This window comes from Narcine bancroftii, chromosome 7, assembly GCF_036971445.1.
Source record: "Narcine bancroftii isolate sNarBan1 chromosome 7, sNarBan1.hap1, whole genome shotgun sequence".
Taxonomy (NCBI): Eukaryota; Metazoa; Chordata; class Chondrichthyes; order Torpediniformes; family Narcinidae; genus Narcine; species Narcine bancroftii.
This window is the reverse complement of record NC_091475.1, coordinates 54764591-54788085: the sequence shown is the minus strand read 5'-3', so window position 1 is coordinate 54788085 and position 23495 is coordinate 54764591. Positions and strand designations below refer to the sequence as shown.

Sequence of the window (23495 nt, the reverse complement as noted above, 5' to 3'; positions counted from 1 at the left end):
GCTTCGCGGACGAAGATTTATGGAGGGGGTAAAAAGTCCACGTCAGCTGCAGGCTCGTTTGTGGCTGACCAGTCCGATGCGGGACAGGCAGACACGATTGCAGCGGTTGCAAGGGAAAATTGGTTGGTTGGGGTTGGGTGTTGGGTTTTTCCTCCTTTGCCTTTTGTCAGTGAGGTGGGCTCTGCGGTCTTCTTCAAAGGAGGCTGCTGCCCGCCAAACTGTGAGGCGCCAAGATGCACGGTTTGAGGCGTTATCAGCCCACTGGCGGTGGTCAATGTGGCAGGCACCAAGAGATTTCTTTAGGCAGTCCTTGTACCTTTTCTTTGGTGCACCTCTGTCACGGTGGCCAGTGGAGAGCTCGCCATATAATACGATCTTGGGAAGGCGATGGTCCTCCATTCTGGAGACGTGACCCATCCAGCGCAGCTGGATCTTCAGCAGCGTGGACTCGATGCTGTCGACCTCTGCCATCTCGAATACCTCGACGTTAGGGGTGTGAGCGCTCCAATGGATGTTGAGGATGGAGCGGAGACAACGCTGGTGGAAGCGTTCTAGGAGCCGTAGGTGGTGCCGGTAGAGGACCCATGATTCGGAGCCGAACAGGAGTGTGGGTATGACAACGGCTCTGTATACGCTTATCTTTGTGAGGTTTTTCAGTTGGTTGTTTTTCCAGACTCTTTTGTGTAGTCTTCCAAAGGCGCTATTTGCCTTGGCGAGTCTGTTGTCTATCTCATTGTCGATCCTTGCATCTGATGAAATGGTGCAGCCGAGATAGGTAAACTGGTTGACCGTTTTGAGTTTTGTGTGCCCGATGGAGATGTGGGGGGGCTGGTAGTCATGGTGGGGAGCTGGCTGATGGAGGACCTCAGTTTTCTTCAGGCTGACTTCCAGGCCAAACATTTTGGCAGTTTCCGCAAAGCAGGACGTCAAGCGCTGAAGAGCTGGCTCTGAATGGGCAACTAAAGCGGCATCATCTGCAAAGAGTAGTTCACGGACAAGTTTCTCTTGTGTCTTGGTGTGAGCTTGCAGGCGCCTCAGATTGAAGAGACTGCCATCCGTGCGGTACCGGATGTAAACAGCGTCTTCATTGTTGGGGTCTTTCATGGCTTGGTTCAGCATCATGCTGAAGAAGATTGAAAAGAGGGTTGGTGCGAGAACACAGCCTTGCTTTGGCAAATACTAGAGCGCATCGGATGTCCCCCAAAGTTCCTCAACATGATTATCCAACTGCACGAAAACCAACAAGGTCGGGTCAGATACAGCAATGAGCTCTCTGAACCTCCGGCACTATCCCCATATCTAATGACATTTGAAAAATTACCGCCAGAGCCTCTGCTATTTCCTCCTTCACTTCTCTCAATGTCCTGGGGAAGATCCCGTCTGGTCCCGGAGACTTATCCACCTTTATATTCTTCAAAAGCCTTAAAACTACACCTTTTGTAATCTCTATATTCCCCATATTTACCCAATTTGCTTTTTTTATCCCACATCTCCCAATATCCTTCTCCTTAGTGAATACCGAAGAAAAGAAACTGTTCAATATCTCCCCCATTTCTCTAGGTTCCACACACAGTTTTCCACTCTGATTTTCTAAGGGACCAATTTTGTCTCTAGCTTTCCTCTTACCATTAACATATTTGTAGAACTCTTTTGGATTAGTTTTCACCCTGCTTGCCATAGTTTTCTCGTACCTTCTTTTAGCTTTCCTAATTCCTCTCTTAAGATTCCTCTTACATTCAATGTATCTTTCAAACATCTCCTTAACTCCATGCTTCTTATATCTAATGTACGCCTCCCTTTTTCTTCGAACCAAGTTTCCAATATTCCTTGAAAACCACGGCTCTCTCAAACCTTTTGCCCCTCCTTTTAACCTAACAGGAACATAAAGCTTTTGCACTCTCAAAATCTGATCTTTAAAAGACTTCCATCTCTCTACTACATCCTGCCCCTAAAACAAATTGTCCCAATGCACACCCTGCAAGTCCTTTCGCATCTTCTCAAATCTAGCTTTTCCCCAATCAAAAACCTCAATCCTTGGCCCTGATTTCTCTCTTTCCATAATGACATTGAAGCTGATGGCATTATGATCACTGGACCCGAAGTGCTCGCCAACACTAACCTCCGTCACTTGACCCATCCCATTTGCCAACAGTAGATCTAACACTGCTCCTTCTCTGGTCGGCACCTCTACATATTGTTGTAAAAAACTATCTTGCTCACATTTCACAAACTCTAACCCATCCATTCCTTTCACAGAATGTGTTTCCCAATCTATATGTGGAAAATTAAAATCTCCCATAATTACAACCCTGTGCTTATCACAAATATCTACTATCTCCCTGCATCTTTTTTTTATAAAAGGGCGCCCTTCAATCCTGAAGTTGTGCCTTCATGTCCTAGACTCCCCTACCATGGGACACAACTTTGCCGCATCTATGAGGTCACTTGCTCATTCTTCCAAACTCCAAGGAGTACAATTCAAGAGCCATCAAATGTTCCTCCGACGTTATTCCTTTCATTCCAGGAATCAACTTTGTGAATCTTCTCTGAACCCTATCCAATCCCCGCACATCCATAAATAAGGATCTTAACACCATACCCTATAATCTAAGTAAGGCCTCAACAGTGCCTTATAAAGCCTCATATCCCTGCTCTTGTACACTCTTTCTCCAGATATGAATATCAATGTTGCATTTGTCTTCTCCACCATCTACTCAACCTGATAGTCAACTTTTTGGATATTCTACGTTTCACCTCCGAATTTTTAATTTTTTTCCCCATCCAAATAGCAGTCAGTCCTTTTATTTCTTCTACCAAAGAGCAAGACATACAGTTTTCCACATTATATTTTGTTTGCTACTTCTATGCCCATTCTCCTAATCTCTCTGCACCCCCTGTTTCCTCTGCCCCTCCATCTATCTTTGTATCATCTGCTTCTATTATTTTTTCTATGGCTGCATCCCCTTTGATTATTGTCTGACTGTTAGTGAGACAGGGCACAAATTCCATTCCAAGATCTCCTTTGCCACCAGCACCACCCCTCTTCGAAGGTTCCTTATGATCACCAAGGAGATGTTTACCTGCTTTCCAGAAGGCATTTGATAAGGTGCCACATAAAAGATTTACAGAAGTTAAGGATGCATCAGAGTTTGCGGAGGAGCTAGTGGAGTTGTTCAAGTGAACCGGTACGGATTTGAAGGGCCGACATGGCCTGTTTCTGTGCTGTAAACGGTTATATGGCAATTATATATTTTTTCTTTTAAAACAATATTATTAATAACTACTAATATGTGTGTGTGTGTGTTAGCCAAACCATTACAACTTAGGCACAATTCTGGAAAGTCATTCCAAAGTTCAGTCTTAGAAATCCTGTGTTGAAATAAACTTATGCCCAGAAGTTATCATGAAAGAGGTGGGAGAGACTGCTGAAAACTCACGAATCCTTGTCAAGTTTCTTGCTGAGAAATGCCCTTTTGGATGAATGGTGTCACTACACCCCTTTTTCCTTGTGTAGGGGAAACAAAACATGCGACTTCCACAATGTTTCCACAACCTAGGTACAGCTCAATCAAAGTGACCTTTCCTTTGGTCTCGACGTGGTTCAATAATTCCCCTGACAGGGAGAATCAGCAAAAATGTCCATTTCACACAGTCACTCCACCTCAGTGTTCCACGGCCAATAATGAATTTTTCTTTAAGAAAGAAACTCCAAAATAATCTCACTTGATTCTCTCACCACCTGTGTCGCTGTGTAAAAAAAAAACAAATATTCTTTCTCTTCCTCCAGAGTATCAACTTTGGGTGTAGTCTGTACCAGATATTGCCTCCCAGTCTCTCATTAGCTGTGAATGGTTGCAGCTGGTACTATCCCTTAAAGTGACACACACTAAATGAAATGGGAGCTCATAATACTGTCCTTATTCTGAACCAGAATCTGCTGTGCAAATATCTGTGAGAGAATACTCAGAAATCCTGTTTTAAGTTTTGAATTTTGACAAATATATTGCTTCACTCCCCTTCTGATGAGCAATCAAAACTCCTGTGTCTTCCCTCCTTCTGGTGGTTGATGTGTCATTATTTGGTGTTTCTTCCATCAGTGTCTTGCTCCTCCCAGAAATTGCATGCCGCTCTTACATAATTTCAACTGAATCTCAGTAAATCTCAGGCCAGTTCCTCAGATAAATTTTACACCCCCCTCAATGTGGAGAAACTGCAGTTTGCCTTGGGCAACATGGCTGGCGAACCAGTGAGCACGATGCTATTACGGCGCTCGCGACCCAGGTTCAAATCTGCTGCTGTCTGCAAGGAGTTTGCACATTCTCCCTGTGTGGGTTTTCCTCAGGGGCTCCAGTTTTCTTCCTTCCTTACCAAATGTTCAGTATTGAGGAGGTTAGTTGGGTGACATGGGCTTCAATGCTTGGAATCGGATTCTACCGAGGTGTAAAAGAAAAATGCTGTGTTTGTATGAAAGAACTGAGATGAAAATGTTTCATTTGATGGAAACCGTGAGTTGTGTTTTGGTGCATTATGTGCGTAAGTTCCCTTGCTGCAGGGTTAATGTAGATTTGGAGTCTGAGAAGTTTAAAAGGAAAAGTGTGTTTCCATCAGATGGTACCCTCGAGACCATCTGTCAAGACTGGGCACCATTTACTGCCTGTGTCCGGTGTGGTGCTGTGGCTTGCCCATCACCCACCAGTTGTGCGCTTTCCATGCCATCACTTGCACTGGTGACCCTGTAATTGTGATGCTGTGCTGGCTCCCATGGCAATCTCACAAAGCTGATAGTCTTGCGAGCTGTGACGTTCCCGAACCCCTGCCCCTGGAGCATTCAACAGCTTGCCTTGTGATGATCAAAGACATCAATGTTAAAAAAAAAAAGTAATTTTATTTCAATTTTTAAAAACGGTAAATGAAAGATAAATGTACTGAAATGCTGTGAAATATCTGAACTTTATCTGAATGTTTTTTTTAATGGAATTAAAGAAAACTTAAGAAATAAATCAAGGTCAAAAGCTAGGGCTGCGTGTGTCCCCTACTCCAAAATTGAGGAGACAGATGTCTTGCATATTTCACCTTGCTCAGGATATTCTTTGGCTTGGCTTCGCGGACGAAGATTTATGGAGGGGGTAAAAAAGTCCACGTCAGCTGCAGGCTCGTTTGTGGCTGACCAGTCCGATGCGGGACAGGCAGACACGATTGCAGCGGTTGCAAGGGAAAATTGGTTGGTTGGGGTTGGGTGTTGGGTTTTTCCTCCTTTGCCTTTTGTCAGTGAGGTGGGCTCTGCGGTCTTCTTCAAAGGAGGCTGCTGCCCGCCAAACTGTGAGGCGCCAAGATGCACGGTTTGAGGCGTTATCAGCCCACTGGAGGTGATATTATGCTTTAATGAAGCCCTGAGAACATCGTTGAATTATGTTCTCTGTCTGGCGGGGAAGCTCTTGACATCACAGAGCTAAGAATAGACTGTCCATTTCAGAGTCAACAGGTCAAACAACATGACCTGCTCATGACTGGTGACAAAATGTCATTAGGGCCTTGGAGGGTATTAGCCTGGGAGTGGACACTGCCATTGGCTCAGTTTGCTTGTCATGCAGAACCAAAATCTGGTTGATGCAGAGAGATGTTATTAATGGTATCTCTCCATCGCTGTGCAATGCAGCCTGTAGGCAGCCATGTGTCTGAAAGGAATGCAAGGACAGGCACCACTGCTTCCCAGTCTCCTGAGAGTTTTGTAGTGGCTTGATGGTCTGATCTTGAAACACTCGTTACTTCAGCTTAAGTCTGTGGGAATTGTTGATGACAGGAAATGCTGCCCTTCATTCTCTCATCCTTGGAGTCAGCTGTCAAGTTGCCAACCCATAATGGAGACCTGAACGCCGAAAACCATGTGCCAGGCACTTGCTGCACAAAAGACTCTTAAAGAGAGACCCAGTATTCTGTTTATATTGGAGTCTCAGGTCTGGATGCAGATCCAAATCAATTTTTACCTTGTTTTAAAATTTCTCTATTTTGAATCTTGGTTGGACAAAATTTTGAAATAATTGAACTGACTTTCAATGAGAGACCAACTTTTTTGCTTTCTTTTCCCTTAAGTTCCTTCATAAACGTTTTCTTTGCTATCAAATAAACTGGAGTTCCAGATAACTATTCTTGATGTGGCCTGTCCTAGATTGATTATGCATGCTGACAAAAAGAACCCAGTCTGTAAATGTCACACAGAAGTGTGCCTGAGTGCACACAAATAGAAAATCAAAAGGTTTTCAGCAAAGCTGTATCTTTCTGCTCATTAATAGAAAATGAGAACTCTGTGTCTATAATGTTAATAAATCCTCTGGTGGCTTTCCAAATTGGGAATGTATTTTCAGATATATTGACAGCACAATAATTGAAAATATAATGTCTGATCCTCATTCTGTGAGAATGATTAAGGTTTCTCAGCTGGTGAAGCAAAATGATTCATCAGGTCCTGGGAAAACCGAGATGCTTCACTTATCAGGTGGAGTTCGCTGAGCTCAGCCACACCAAAGTGCAGTAGTTGCATTTGGTGTTGCCTGGCTTGGCAAAGACAGAATCTGCCAGGCCTTGCACATCTGATGGGAGGGATTACCTCCTGGAACAGAGTTATCCAATTAAACCATCGTTGTTCACCAGATGAATTGGTGGGAACAATACTCCAACAATGACTCACTTATGGTTTTTAGACTACAGGCATGTCGTGGCACAATCAAGGAATTTTGCTACTACACAGGCAGTCTTTAAAAAAAAAGGGATGTGGAGGAATTTGGAGTCAGTTCCTGCACTGTGATTTATCCTGCAGGACCCCTACAACGTCTTGGAGGAAGTCTGCATTGTAAATCGTCCAGAAAAATTGGTTGTCGGTCTTCCAGTCTACTGCACATCCAACCCCCAGATCTCAGGAACTTTGCAGTCTAAAAAGCGCCCAGTGTGAATGAGCACATGGATAATAATTATGTTAATTTTTTCAGTGATTTTTCCTGACATTAATTCTTTTTTTCCATTTTCTTCACCGGTGCTTCAAACTGTTTGTCTCATTGACACTCAGCGAGAGGGAAATTCAAACCAAAACCAAATGGCCTTCCTTGTTGAATGTACTTTCAATGCACAAATGTGCTGGCAGTGGATTTAATGCCCTTCTATTGTGGCCCTTGAACTGATTAATTAGATGGGCCCCTTTGGGAGAAAACTAAAAGCCAACCATATTGCTCAGGGGTTACCCAGACCAGCTAAGGAGAGTGGATCTCCTTCTCCAAAAGATTTTTGTATACCCATTATGATGACCCAGTAATGACAGATGCTGTCACATTATTTGAGAATTTATTTAATTGAATGAATTGAAAGACTGGATCGCCTCTGGGTTAGAGTTCAGAGAAGCAACATGGTAGCAAAGCCCTTCTGACCCAGCAAGCCCGCATGCCCAAATCCACCCACGTGGCCAATTTACCGACCAGCTCGATACACCTTTGAAATGTGGGTGGGAAATGGAGCAGCCAGATGAAACCCATGCTGACACGGGGAGAACGTACAAACTCCTCCCAGACAGCAGTGGATTCAAGCCTGGGTCGTTGCCACTGTATTGGCATTGCACTAACGGCAGCATTCTAACCAACCAGAGGAAAAAAAAGGAACTGAGGTTTTGTTTAGTGGGTGAAGATGTTCAATCAAGCATAGACATTTTATTTTTATAGAATGAGCCTTTGTTTACTGCCATAGTTTAGTGAGTGGAACAGCATCCAGAAATAGTTACTAATTTGGAGGCATGTACTTTCCAGTATTTTATTGCAATAGTTTTAATGACGATATTTTTCTAATAAATTGATTCTAAGAAAATGTTTGCATTGCTGTGAGCTTTTCAGGCAGGATACTGCAGTTTCTATGGCAATATGACACTGTGATGAATTGCTCAGGGAGACTAAATCATTATTGTCTGTATTAATTTTTACATAAACATAAAATGCCTGAGAGTTTTATTTTAATGCACCTTTTATTAATGCCCCATACATGACACCAAGAACACTGACTTTTCAGCTCGGTACTGCGCTCGTGGGGTGATATTAATGATGTGGACTGAAAATATCAGGATGTATCTTTAAAAAGAATACACAGGAGCAACAGCAGCGAGGAGTATTTACTCCGTCTGATCAAGATTCCTCGTGGAGGTTTTAGATCACCAGAGACATCCAGTTATTTTCAAACGACTTAATTAATTCAGTTGTTCCCAAACCCTCCTCCGTCTCAGTAACATTGCTCTCAGATCTCATTAAAGACCCAAGAGTATCTTGTAGACTTTCCAGCCCAATAATTACTGACAGGCTTACCCAGTTCATTTACAGAAAACTGTGTAAAAGACCATTTTTCAGCAGGAAATCCATTTGTGTTGGGAATCATTCTGCACAGATGATTTATGAAATGAATATTTAACATTGAGCAGGAAAGAATTCAACTTGATGCCCATTTTTTAATATATAGATTACAGCACAGTATTTGTAACTTCTCATCATGTCTTGGCACGATGTCAGGTTTTAGCCTTTATTTCCAAATGTTTTGCTCTGTTCTGTAATTTTTTAAAATACGTTAAACCAATTGGAAGTGTTATTTATTGAAAATCTCTTCCCGCATGGCCTTCCATGTATGTGATTCCAGTTCCACCAAAAATAAAATATCCCAACTGGTGATGAGCATTTTGAGGCAGGTCTGGTTCTCCTTTCCAAGCCCAGACTAAGGGGCATCACCTTATCAACTAGAATCTTCCTGATAAAATGCAGAAGCTAAATTCCAGTAACTTCTGTCGTAAGTGTCTTTTTCAGGACGACTTCATTGGATTTTTCTCAGACCCCTCAACATCTTGTTTCATCTTTGTGTGGCATCACCAGACTTGAAATTGGGGCCAAAATTCATGCATGCCCGAACAGCCATGGTGCTCCTGTGAAATGTATTGGTATCTCCAAATTTGCAATTGCATTTTTTTTAATTACTTGTAAAATGTTAGTGATACAGCACGATGGAAGGCCCTTCCAGCCAATGAAACTAGTCTTACCCAATTATACCTTCCAAATCCCCACACATTTCTGGAGAGTGAGAGAAAATTGGAAAAAATCCACGCAAGTCATGGGAAGAATGTGCAAACTCCTTAAAGTCAGCCCCGATTCGAACCCAGGTCACTGAGACTGGAATAATGTCACGCAAACCATTAAACTGACCATGACATGGTCTACTCACACAACAGAAGCAGCTTCACTGTCCTACTCCTCAGTTTCACTTTATTTTTCTGTGACACTGTTCCGTACTGACCGTGCCTTCAAGAAAAAAAGCATCTCAGTCACCTGCAGTTGTTTCTTCAAGCTTTTCACTGCAAATCTCTTTCCACAAAAACATGCACATTGACTTCTTTTGTCAACTCGCACGTTTCATTTTGCAAATAATTTGGCACAGAGATGAACTGATGGTTCTCAAAAGCTGTCCAAATCTTTGAGCCGAATCTCGCGTTGGACTTGTAGAGCTGAAAAATGTCAGCATCATGCAGAAGTGTGGCAGCATCTTTTAGCAACTTAAATCTTTTGGTTCACAGTAATACAGCCTTCACTAATATTTGATGGGTCAAAGTACAAAAAAACTCCCTAAAGTGTATTGATAACAATTGTGAGTTTCAGTGATTGATGTTCAGATTCTTATTTCCAAAGTATTTCTTTGCAACTTAATTGTTGTCTTTGTATTTGTTGCTTCTCTGACCCAAAGCAAGGCACAATTCTCTGCTGTGGAGCTCCTGTTTCAACACATGGGTCCAATGCTTCTGTGATTCTAGAAGTTCCTTAGCCATAGCTTGTCATTTTCTCTGGCACACCATTGGATTTCCTCTGGTGTAGTTGAATGAGCCACACAACTTTGACTGTGTTCTCACAGTGTTGTTCCACAGTGGTCATATGGTTCACCAGCAACACACCCTCATTGAATTCCACCTCTCAAGGGGAACATTTCTTTGCAATACAGAACCATAGAAACAGGCCCTTCCGCCCATATAGTCTGTGCTGAAATACTATTCTGCGTCTTCTCATTGACCTGCACCTCAACCCATCAGGTACCTGTTCAAATTTTCCTTATTTCTAAATGGAGCCCGCATTCACCTCTTCAGCTGGCAGGTTGTTGCACACTCCCACCACTCTGCATGAAGAAGTTTCCCTTCGTGTTCCATATATATATTTCACCTTTCCCCCTTAACCCTCTATTTCTTGTCAAGAACGTCGCCAACCCTCAACTGTCCTTCCCTGCTTTCTGTTTAAGCTTCTCTCCCTTATATCAGTGAGAAGAGTTGCTTCTTCCACCTTTTCCATTTTCGACATCTGCTCCATGATCACAGCCCACCTCACAGAAGCTAACCAGAAGTCCCTCCATGTGTCTGTGTAAACTCCATCCTTTTATTTTGAAGCCATCGTTTCCACTATCAAGTTTGTTTCTTAAATGTTTAAAATGACCTGAGGAATAGTGAGAACAGTAAATTCTGAGGTGCTTTGAACAATCACATCTACCTTTGCTGCCATTGTGTATCAGTTCATCTTTTGAAGTAAGTGTGTCAAAGTTTGTTACAGAGCAGAATTGATTATCGCTACATCAAATGTCACAGTTGGTTTCAAATAGAAAACCCCCAAATTCTCTGGAAATAAATACACAAATATGCTCCATATTGATATGAGTCACTGGAAACCAATCACTCCAGGTGCTGTAAAATCCTTTCATTAAAAAAAAGGATGGACAATCATTGGATAGGGCATCATTTTCAGAGCAAGATTTCCACCCAACAGTTCATCCAATTGGATAAAAGGGGGAAAAAAAGCAAGTATGTGTAATGTGTGGAGAAGGCAGTGGGGAGGGAAAACAAAGAAAATGGTTGAGAGAAATGTAGACCAGGGTGTGGGAAGTAAATAAACACTCCTTGATCTTCACTGATCTGTTTAGGAGACACATAAACAGAGGAAGATACAAGGTGGCAGTCTGAGGGGAAATGATGTGCAGAAACTGGGCGATGCAGAGTCCAGTGGATGTTTGTAATTGTCAATTTAAAAAAAAACAAGTTCTACAGCAGATCAGATAACATCTGCTACAAGAGAAATTGTGAATTTGGGTGACGTGTCGAAAGCTGGGTCCAACTGGAGATGCGCACAAAATGTTGTTTTTCCAAAGTTGCATGCATAGCACAATGTTTTGTTTCAAATGTAGAGTTTTTAACCCTTTACCTGTTTGTGAAGGAGAGTGTGCAAACTCTTAAACTTTGGGCTTATAACTGGTCCATGACGTTGACCGTACATGGTCCAGCTCTGAATGGGAACGTGTCATTCCGCATCGAGTGCTTCCTTTTTTCCAACATTCTGCTTCTCTCAATGCATTTGCCCATCATTCCTATGTATGTCTTCCACTTTGCACACATGGACCACCTTTCTTTCCCGGTTTCCCTCCCCTCCCTCCATCCCTCCTTGGTTTTGCTTCCAATTGAGTAGGATCAAAATGATTTTTAAGAAAAATATTAAATGACTGTTTGTCTTTTAACTCAGTCATATTGATATGGTCTTGTTTTGTTGAATGTCTAATGGCTGGGCCAAGCCATTCAGTATCTTCAAGATGGCATTATTTGATTGATGAATCATGATTTGCCTGATAACATTCTACAAATTAGTTTTTTGAATTTGAGTTTTGCAATTGAGTAAGGTGCTTCAAAATGTTTTAATTGTAACAATTTTAAAATGTTCTTTATTTCAGCTGATGGGTGCACTGATTGGTCCGTGGATTACAAGAAGTATCAAGTCCTCATGGGGGAGCCAGTTCGAGTAAAGTGCGCATTATTTTACGGATACATCAGGGCCAACTACACCTTGGCTCAGAGTTCAGGACTGAGCTTGATGTGGTATAAAAGCAACGGGCATGGAGACTTTGAAGAACCGATACCATTTGATGGGGTCAGAATGAGCAAAGAAGAAGACTCCATCTGGTTTCGTCCAACAGAACTGCAGGATGGTGGCCTCTTCTCCTGTGTGCTGAGGTAGGACAAATTCAGTCTTCAAATCCTCTGACAATTTTCAGGCAGAAATAATTGACAAGAATATAATCTTCCTACCTGTTCATGTTCTGTAGATAAAAGCCCATGAAATTAAAATATTTAAACTTATCTCAAATGTACAAATGCAGTCAATATGTCATGAGCATTTTGGTTGTTGGTGTATCAACTTTCATTGTAGGGAGCTCTTTGCACTATATTTCGAGGATGTGTGAATATTCAATAAAAATGTGCCCAGGTAGTTTGCCTTCACTCCCAATGCATTAGAAATTGAGGTGCAGACTAGTCACTACTTGTGAGGTGACTGTACTTTTGTTGTGGTTCATCCAATCATTATGGCATTTTAAATGTTGTTCAGACAACATGTTACTCATCTTCAGAGATCACTTTTTGAAGTATCTGATTTCCAGTGGCCCTCGGGGAAGGTCAACGAGGAGTTCAATGGGCAAGACTCATTGTTCTGCGATTGTAGTAAAAGCACACAGAAAGGCTGGAGGAACTCAGCCAATCTCATCGCGTTCATTGGAAGTAAAGATATATTAATGACATTTCAAGCCCCTTTTCAAGGAATAAGACAAGGGGTACGGATAAAGAAACCAAAGACAGGCCAGGGGGAGGAGTCCAGACCAACAAAAGGTGTTAATTGGAGAGGAGAGGTGAGAACTTATTTTAGCTCTATGCAGGGTGACAGAGAGAAAGGAGGGGAAAGAGTCAGAGCTGGGGGGGGAGGGAAGGAGGAGGTGGGGGTGGTTCAATGGAAATTGGAAAATTCGATGTTAATGCCATCGAAGAGACTGGGAGATCGCTTTGTTGAGCACCTCAGCTCTGTCTGCCGCAATAGCATGGATCTTCCAGTGATCACCCATATCAATTCCCCATCCCATTCACTTGCTGGTGTGTCTGTCCATTGTCTCATGCACTGTCAGACAGAGACCACCCACAATTTAAAGGAACAGCACCTCATCATCACTCTGGGCACCGTCCAAACGGATTGGATTTACAGTATATTGACATTTGCAGTTTCCGGTAAACCACCCTCTGTCCCCTTCTTCTTCCCCCCCTGTTGCCTTTCCTCCCACCTCTCTTCTTTCTCTTTCTCTGTCTGCTTTCAGAGAATCCAAAATCAATTTTCACCTTTCTTTTTATCAACTTAAAACCTTTAGTTGGTCTGGACTCCTTCCCCCGGCCAGTCTTCAGTCTCTTTACTGTGACGCATTCCTCTTCTTGGCTTATTCCTTGAAGAAGGGCTCAGGCCCAAAATGTCAGGAAGATACCTTCACCTCCTATGGACGCTGCAAGACCGGCTGAGTTCCTCCAGCATTTCAATGTGCTTTTCAGACTTATTGTCTACATGTGACTGTGTGACAGCTCAGTTGTCTGTCATAGGATTGGTTATTCTTACCAGGGTTTCAGGTGTCATGGCAAACCCCTTCCTTTATACAACCCACAACCATGGTATCATCGGCAAATTTTTGATGGCGTTATTATCATACCAAGCTACACAGTCGTAGGTGTAAAGTGAGTAGAGCAGGGGGCTAAGAACGCAGCCCTGTGGTGCTCTGGTACTGTTTGAGATTGTGGAGGAGAAGTTCTTACCAATCCTCACTGATTGAGGTCTGGAGGTGAGGAAATCCATGATCCAATTGCACAGTGGGGTGTTAACTCCTAGGTCTTGTAGTTGGCTGATCAGTTTTGAGGGGATGATGGTGTTAAATGCTGAATTGTAGTCGATAAATAGCATCTTTGTTGTTCAGATGCTCCAGGGCTTTGATTAGGGCCAGTGAGATGGCATCTGCCGTAGACCTATTTTCGCATTAGGCGAACTGGAATGGATCCCTGTCACCGCTCAGGTAGAAGCTGATCTGCTTCATCACCAGCTTTTCAAAACACTGTTGATTTAAGTGCGACTGGTCAATAGTTGTTAAGGCAGGTTACTGTACTCTTGGGAGCTGGTATTTTTGATGCTTGTTTGAAACAGGTTGGTACCTCGCCTGCTGGAGTGAGATATTGAAGATATCCGTGAATAACTCTGTAAGTTGATTAGCACAGATTTTTAATACTTGGCCAGGAACTCCATCTGGGCCAGATGCATTCCTTGGATTCACTCATCTGAAGGCAGCATGCACGTCGTCCTCCGATACGGACAGGATGGGTTCATCAGAGGACTCAATACACTTGGATATGGATTTCCTTTGTTATTGGTAAATCTAAAAAATAGGAAATTGCATCATTTGAGAAATCTGAAATAAACAAGTCAATAAAACTGGTCAAGCAGCTATTTCAGCATAAATGTCCATTGTCCAAAGGAAATGTGTACACTTGCTGAACAAGAAAAATCCCCGGGTATTGGGAATTCTAGCAACTGGCAAATACATCAAGAAAATACATTTTCAAATTTAAAATAAATAAGAATCAAATAAAAGGTAAAATATGTAAGTTTAAAATTGTACAAGTAAATGTTCTCTGAAGTAATACATAAAACTTTGCTAAAGATCGGAGCAAATATTCAGCAGAGGAGAGTCTTGGCTGTGCTTTGCTCATCGCAGCTGTTTGAATAAAATAGCATTGCCCAAGGATGAAGAGCTGGATGATGCCATTTCCTGTTGGGGTGACTCTGTAAATTTGGGGGGCAGGGGTTAGTTATCTCTAATGTTGCTGTTCACCTTTCAGCACCTCTGTGGATGGGGAGGAACCTGCAGATGTTCTCAAAGAATGGGACTGAAAATAAAGTAAAATGCTTTGAGGTTTATATATTCATGCATGTGAAGTCTGTTCAGTATGAGTACAGTGGAGTAGTAAAACTTGAAAGTTTGTAGACACCGTGACTGAAATATAAACATAATACTGGAGAAACTCAGTCGGGCAAACTATGTACTTTATGTCTTCTTCTTTGGCTTGGCTTCACGGATGAAGATTTATGGAGGGGGTAAAAAGTCCACGTCAGCTGCAGGCTCGTTTGTGGCTGACAAGTCCGATGCGGGACAGGCAGACACGGTTGCAGCGGTTGCAGGGGAAAATTGGTTGGTTGGGGTTGGGTGTTGGGTTTTTCCTCCTTTGCCTTTTGTCAGTGAGGTGGGCTCTGCGGTCTTCTTCAAAGGAGGTTGCTGCCCGCCGAACTGTGAGGCGCCAAGATGCACGGTTTGAGGCGTTATCAGCCCACTGGCGGTGGTCAATGTGGCAGGCACCAAGAGATTTCTTTAGGCAGTCCTTGTACCTTTTCTTTGGTGCACCTCTGTCACGGTGGCCAGTGGAGAGCTCGCCATATAACATGATCTTGGGAAGGCGATGGTCCTCCATTCTGGAGACGTGAGTAGCAAAGATTAAAAATACGTAACCAACATTTTGGGCTTGAGCCCTTCATCGAGGTGTGACAAAATATAGGCAGGATCTTGAACAAAATATTGAGGGGGGAGGAGCACAGTCACAAAAGCAAGAGGTAATAGGTGGATAAGTGAGGGAGTACATCGGCAACAGGTGTGGGGGGAAGAGAGTGGAGAGCTGGAGGAGAGAAAATATCAGTGACAGGGGTCTCTCAAAGGCCAGCCTTTTCAATTCTGCACTCCACTCCCATGTTGACATCTGTCCATGGCCTCGTGTACTGACCAACCATCTGTAAATTAGAGGAGCAGCACTCAATTTTCCATCCAGTCACTTTCCAACCGCAAGGCATGAATATCGACCACTCTGGTTTCTGCCTGCCTACTCTCTGTTCTACCTCCCTTCCAGCTCTTCCCTCTCTATTCACAGAGCCATTCCTCTCCCCCTTCTTGCTGCTGTATCCTCCCTCCGTTATCCATCTATTTATTTATTACCTGTGGAATGGTGCTTTGCCCCTGCTCTCTCCCCCCCCACCATTTTGTTTCCATGCCTACCTACAATTTTTCACACCTTGATGAAACATTGCTTATGTATCTATTTTTGCTACATAAAGAGCACTGTTTGACTTGCTGAGTTTTTCCAGCATTGTGTTTTTATTTTATTTCAGTATAGTTTTTTTTGTCTTTTAAACTGTTTATTCTTAAATACAGGTGTATTAGTTAAGCATTGTAAGAGTAATCTCAAGTAACTGAAAATTCACTTATCCAGCACCTACCAATCTCTATTGGTGCTGGATACCAGGGATTCTACTGTATCTTTTTGCTGTCAATTGAAGAACATTTATAAAATTAAACAAGGCTCCAAAACTAACAGGAAATTATAGGCCAGTGAGCCTGACATCAGTAGAAGGTAAATTATTGGAAGGTTTCTTAAGAGATCAGATATACAAGGATTTGGATTGCAGGGACTGATTATCAATAGTCAACATGGCTTTGTGCATAGTAAGTCCTGTTTAACCAATCTTACAGATTGGATAAATCTGAGAGGTTTTCAAGGAGGTTACCAGGAAATTGATGAAGGAAAGGCTGTGGATATTGTCTCGATGGACTTTCATCAGGTCTTGGCAAAGTTCCACATGGGAGGTTAGTCAGGAAGGTTCAGATGCTTGATATTCATGGAGTGATAGTAAACTGGATTTGACATAGGCATTACAGGAGAAGCCAGAAAGTGGTAGCAGGTGATTGCTTCTCAGACTGGAGACAGATGTCTTGTGGTGTGTCTAAGGGATCAGTGCAGGGACCACTGTTGTTTCTCATCTACAGCAATGAGCTGGATGATAATGTGGTAAATTGGATCATCAAGTTTGTTAATAACAAAAATATTTGAGACATTGTAGAAAGTGAGGAAGGCTTTAAAAACTTGTAGAGGGATTTGGACCTGCTGAAAAAATGGACTGAATTTAATGCAGATGTTGCATTTTGAAAGGGCAAACCAAGAAAGGACATGCATGTAATGGTAAGCCAATAAGCAGTGTGGTAGAACAGAGGGATTTGGGAATATAAACACATAATTCACTGAAAGTGGCATCACAGGTAGAATGGGTTGTAAAGAGTGTTTGTTGGCATATTGGCCTTCATAAATTAAAGTATTGAGTACAGTACAGGAGTTGAGATGTTATGGTAAAGTTGTACAAGACCTAGGTGAGGCCCAATTTGGAGCATTGTCTGCAGTTTCGGTCGCCTAACTACAGGAAACATATCAATAAGATTTTAAAAAGTGCAGTGAAGCTTTACTAGAATGTTGCCGGAACATCAGGAACTGAGTTACAGGGAAAGGTTAAACAGGTTCAGACTTTATTCCCTGGAATGAAGAAGAATGAGGGGAGATTTGATAGAGGTATATAAAATTATGAGGGGTACTGATAGAGTGAATGCAATAGGCTTTTTGCACTGAGATTAGATGAGATACAAACCAGAGGACATGGCTCAGGGTGAAAGGGGAAAAATTTAGGGGGATATACAAGGGAACTTCTTCACACAGAGAGTATTGGGAGTGTGGTATGAGCTGCTATCTGAAGTGAATGTGAGCTCAATTTTCACATTTAAGAAAAATTTGCACAGGTACATGGATGGAAGGGAATGGAGAGCTATGGAGTGGGTACTAGTCTTGGAACTACGCAGAATATTAGTTCAGCACAGACTAGAAGGGCCGAGGGGGATGTTTTCTGTGCTGTAAATTTCAAAGGTTCAAAAATGATTGAGTTTATATTAACTAGATGTTGTACTGGTTTCAAGTCTATCAAATACAGAATTCCCCAATTAGGAGAACAACATATTTGTTCTCCAATGGACAAAATCAGTGAACCGGTGCGGACTCGAAAGGCCAACATGGCTTGTTTCCGCTCCGTAAATGGTTATATGGTTATCTGGTTATGGTTCTGGAGTTTTAACTATGTGGAACTTGGCAAAGGGGGAAAAAGATCATAATGAAAGTGTGTTAAACAGGATGTCTAATCCTCAAACAGAGGGATGTTTTCCTTTCGTCTCCAGGTAGTGTAAGAATTTGGAAGCTTTCCCTGCTTTGCGAACTTGGTATACTGAGCACTTAGTTATGAATTAATTGTGGAAACAATAATAATCCTAGTTAGATTTATTTTCTACGAATTATATTTCTAATGTTCAATATTCATTATTAATCGTATTTAATTTCTTCTAATTTTAGTTAAAACATGAAAAATCTGCTAAACATGCATCAAGTGAGCACCCAGACATAATTTATTGCAGTGCTTTCACATGGGTGACTTTCTGCTGCGTTAAAAATGATGTTTACGGTTTGAAAGAATGTGGATGAATAGGTGAGGACAATATAGTCTTGGCTGCAGAGTCCTTCACAGTCAAGTAATCAGGCAATGGGGCTGCCCACTTTCATAAACGAAGAATAATTGGCACTGCTTGATTGCTGGTATCCTTAGAAACATTTCTCCATGAGATTCAAAACCTTCCATTCAGTATGGAAAATGTTGACAGCAGAAGCAGAATAATGGATTACCTCATTCGTGTTTCTGATTGTTTTCCTTCGGGGGAAGGATGCAAAACTGAACACATTTCTTGTTGTTCTTTTAACGTAAACAGCAGTTTTCCCCTTTTGTTCACTACTTGACTCATTGCGAAAATAGCATTTATTGTTCAGCAGTTGATTATGGCATTTTGGAAACAGTTCAAGCTGTCATTCCATTGCAGTGCACGCTCAGTTTCTGCTTTACTTCATGTGCAAAAATTTGTCAACTCTCAACAAAATGTCATCCTAAAACTTGCAGAAAGCAGTGGGATGGATGATGCTTTTGAAACACTGAAAGGTGCAGAGTGATAAATCGCTTTTTATTGACATGTAAAATAGATTCTTTTCCTTCATTAACAAGCACCAAGGATTAGAAATCCATCCTCAGCTTCTCTTCGATGAGAAGTGGAATACAATGGGCGCTAGTACTCTTATCTGATGAAATGGTGAAGCCGAGATAGGTAAACTGGTTGACTGTTTTGAGTTTTGTGTGCCCGATGGAGATGTGGGGGGGCTGGTAGTCATGGTGGGGAGGTGGCTGATGGAGGATCTCAGTCTTCTTCAGGTTGACTTCCAGGCCAAACATTTTGGCAGTTTCCGCAAAACAGGACGTCAAGCGCTGAAGAGCTGGCTCTGAATGGGCACGGTTTCATCAGATGCAAGGATCGACAACGAGATAGACAACAGACTCACCAAGGCAAATAGCGCCTTTGGAAGGCTACACAAAAGAGTCTGGAAAAACAACCAACTGAAAAACCTCACAAAGATAAGCGTATACAGAGCCATTGTCATACCCACACTCCTGTTCGGCTCCGAATCATGGGTCCTCTACCGGCATCACCTACGGCTCCTAGAACACTTCCACCAGCGTTGTCTCCGCTCCATCCTCAACATTCATTGGAGCGACTTCATCCCTAACATCGAAGTACTCGAGATGGCAGAGGCCGACAGCATCGAATCCACGCTGTTGAAGATCCAACTGCACTGGGTAGGTCACGTCCCCAGAATGGAGGACCATCGCCTTCCCAAAATCGTGTTATATGGCAAGCTTTCCACTGGCCATCGTGTCAGAGGTGCACCAAAGAAGAGGTACAAGGACTGCCTAAAGAAATCTCTTGGTGCCTGCCACATTGACCACCGCCAGTGGGCTGATATCGCCTCAAACCGTGCATCTTGGCGCCTCACAGTTCGGCGGGCAGCAACCTCCTTTGAAGAAGACCGCAGAGCCCACCTCACTGACAAAAGACAAAGGAGGAAAAACCCAACACCCAATCAACCAATTTTCCCTTGCAACCACTGCAACCGTGTCTGCCTGTCCCGCATCGGACTTGTCAGCCACAAACGAGCCTGCAGCTGACGTGGACATTTACCCCTCCATAAATCTTCGTCTGCGAAGCCAAGCCAAAGAGAGAAAGAGAGAGAAGAGTACTCTTATGCAACTGACCGTAGATGAATTTCACCTTCAATCTTCATCTTGCCATCTGTGCATGGAAGGATACAGCCTTGTGGCCCTCTGTGGCGTCATTCTCAATGGATTCAACATCTGGATTGATTTGTCAGTGCACATGTCCTCTGTCCAGACGTTAACGCACTTAACGTGAATGTTACGATGATTGCATTACTATTGTCTGATGATCTATTCCTTTCCCAATGATTGATATCACATGGATTAGCTATGTTCGCTGAATGATTTGCCCTAATAATCATTATCAGATAGGTGCCATCTACATCCTTGAGATGGTGACAAATTCACTCCGAACATTTCATGAATGCTTCAAGTAGTCTTGATTTTTAGAGTTCCATATAGGGCTAAGATCAAGAGGAAGGAAAAGAAGCACGTTTTACTGTTGTGTGCAATTACAAAAAGTGGAGAACATTTACCTGCAGTGTTTGCATTTTCATAATTAAGTTTTTGGCTTTCCTGAGCAGTGTTGATGCATTCTTTTCCATCCATGGGCGGGGTGGGGGGGGGCAGAATTTCACATCAACTTCATTCTTTCAGATCTATTTAAAAGAGTTTGTGGCAAAATAATTATGGCATTCATCAAAAGAAATGACTGTTTCTTTCGTGCTGTAATCAGAGCTTTAAATGGATCTCTTACTAATAAAAGATGATCTGCTTGCATTGTTTTCTCACTACTTTCTCAATACTTTACACTTTGTCTTGTCAATGCTATCTACTGTATTATTACAGAAACAATACATCCTGCATTTTGCTTTGTTATTGCATGACCTGCTGCACATCAGTTGGGTTGACTTCTCTGAGTAACATGCAATAGAAGGTCTTTCACTGTATTGTGGTAAGTGTGACAATTCTTGATATTCCAGAAGACAGAAAGGTGGACCATGTTGTGCCATCATTTAAAAAAGGGAAACAAGGATAAGCCAGGGACTGCAGGCCAGCGAGCATGATATCAGTTGTGGGAAACCTGTCAGAGAGCATTAGAAGAGACAGATCTACTTGTATTTGGATAGTTAAGGACGAATGAGAGGTCATATTATCATGTCTCACTAATTTATTTTTTTTAAAGAGGTAGCCAAGAGTCAAGGCGGTGATTGTTTGCAAGAAGGACAAGGGCTTGGACAATGCTAGGATAGTTTGCAAAGTTAGCTTATAACAGGATCCAGATCAGTTAGGAAGGCCGGCCAAGGAATGGCAAAAGGAATTGAACTCTAACAAGTGTTGCACTTCAGAATGCCAAACCAGGGTAAGATAAAGGAGCAGGACTAGTTCATGCAGCACATCAAGTTTGTGCTCTCAGTCAAATCCAAGCTGATGTATTTTTTTTCCATCCAACCCCATTTTCCTGCCTTCTCCCCATAACCTGTGACATGCTTACTCATCAAAATCCAATCAACCTCTGCTTTAAATATTGTTACAAGATCAAGCCAGCAACCACAAAGAAGGCATATCACACAGAGGTAAAGATGAACAAGTATTTTATTAACAAAAAAAATTCACCTTCAAACTTTAATTCAAAATCCCCCCCCCCACCCCTTTTATAACAATGTCTACTAGTTACTATGCAAATTTCTATCACGTGTAAAACTAATAAATTCCCCGGCCTAAATATAACATATGTAATTAAAGTCTAAGTTATATTTCCATTCAGCCCACAGAAAAACTTAGACACAAAACACACAAGACTTACAAAACTTCGATCTCAACCTAAGCAAAGATCATAAACAAAATTCAGTTTAAGAGAGAGAGAGAGAGAGAGAGAGAGAGAGAGAGAGAGAGAGCACAAAATTCGAAGTTGTCTTGTGATGCTTGCAGAGAAAAGAACCATTGGGTTGGTCCGGATCCTTCTGGCTGCCTTCAGAATGTTCATCCTTCTTAAAATGCCAAACATTCTAAACAGTCCTCCAGACCATGACTCATGCTCTGGGCCTTCTTCCACTCAACAGCACCACCCAGTGGTGGTTTATCATCCAAGTCCAGAAATTTTTAGATAATTTTCTGCACATGCCCAGTCCGTCTCCCACTCTCTCAGCAGTCCACCTTCACCTTGGCTCTCTAAGTCAAACTGTCACTTTTTAACATAAAACCACACAACTCATAGGCCAATACACAACACAGAACACTGTAACAATATACCCAGTGATTTGACTTCGCATCTCTCTGTGGCAAAGAATTCCACAGATTCACCATTCTTTCATCTGTTCCCAAGCGGCATTTGTTTATTCTGAGGCAGTGACCTTTGGTCTGAGATTCGACCCACAATGGAAATATCTTCTCCACCTCCACCCTCTCTAGCATCTTTGGAATGTTTTGGTGAGATCCATCACTACAGGATTACAAGCCCAGAGCTATCAAACACTCCTCATATGTAAACCCTCTGATCCTCGAGTTCATTCTTGTAAGCCTCTTCTGGACCCTCTCCACCACCAGAATATAGGGCCCAAAACTGTTCACAATATTCAAAATGTGGTACGACCAATGCTTTTTTATAAAGCCTGAGCATTACATTCTTTGCTTCTTTATTCTAGTTCTCTCAAAATGAGTGCTAACATTCCATTTTCCTTCCTGACTACTGATTCAACCTGCAAGTTGACCATCAGGGATCCTGCACTAGGAATTCTCTCCCCATTTGGAAAATAGTCCATGTCTTTATTCCTTCTCCCAAAGTGCGTGACCAGACACTTCCCAAATCATGTTCCATCTGCCCAGCTTTTCTGTTCTCCCAACCTATCCATGTTATTTTGCAGGCTCTGCTTCCTTAAAATACCTCAATAAATTCCAACAGATTTGGAAAGCAAGACCTTCTCTGAAGTAAACCATAGTGAATTCAACCTATTTTATCTTGTACTTTCAAGTAGCCAGAAACTTCATCCTTATTAATGGAATCAAGAACCTTACCAACCATTGATTTTAGGCCAACCAGCCAAAAACTTCCTATCCTTCGCCTCTCTCCCTTCTTAAAGAGTGGAGTGACATTTGCAATGTTCCAGTCCTGTGATAGTATTCCTGAAAGATCATTGCTAATGTGTTCACAATCTCTCATAACACTGGGATGTAGTCCAGATGATATCTACCTTCAGGCCCCCAGGCACCTTCTGCTGAGTAATTTCTGGCATCTCACTGTGTTTTGGACACTGAAGACTGGTGCAAGTGACATTTTCAGTTCATCTGCCATTTTTTTCCACCACATTAACACTTCTCCAGCATAATTTTCCAAAGGTCCATGTCAACTCTTGACTCTCTTTTACTCCTTATATGTCTAAAAAACCCCATCTTTTTATACCTTCTTTGTCAGGCTTTAGGAAGTAGTGTAGACTGAGTATTAAATTTTTTAAAGATCTTTTTATTTGAGTCAATTTTGCCTCTTTTGAACAATTGAGGATAAAATTTAAATTACGTAATAATCTTTTTTTTTCAGATGTCTACATGTTAGACATTTTGTTCAGTCTAAACTTACTGATTTTCCACACCTTTCTGAAACAAACGTTCTTGATTTGCTTTTTGATTTTAAACTTTCTCAGACTCAATATCAATTATTTATAATAATCTTATGGTCTTGAGAGTAGCTTCATTAGTTAAGATTAAGAATGATTGGGAAAC

General features: G+C 42.1%; 1 protein-coding gene across 4 annotated transcripts in view; it reads left to right on the top strand.

Annotated features, from left to right (window-relative positions):
• Nucleotides 1–23495, top strand: part of LOC138738944 (interleukin-1 receptor accessory protein-like 1) — a 1251110-nt gene that overhangs the window by 497899 nt on the left and 729716 nt on the right. For 3 of the 4 annotated variants that reach the window (XM_069890175.1, XM_069890174.1, XM_069890172.1), the window contains one exon: nucleotides 11764–12043. In XM_069890175.1, the coding sequence (XP_069746276.1) occupies nucleotides 11764–12043 (280 nt within the window). Of the gene's footprint in view, nucleotides 1–4816; nucleotides 4879–11763; nucleotides 12044–23495 lie in introns of those variants that run through there. The other variant, XM_069890176.1, reaches the window with a different exon arrangement.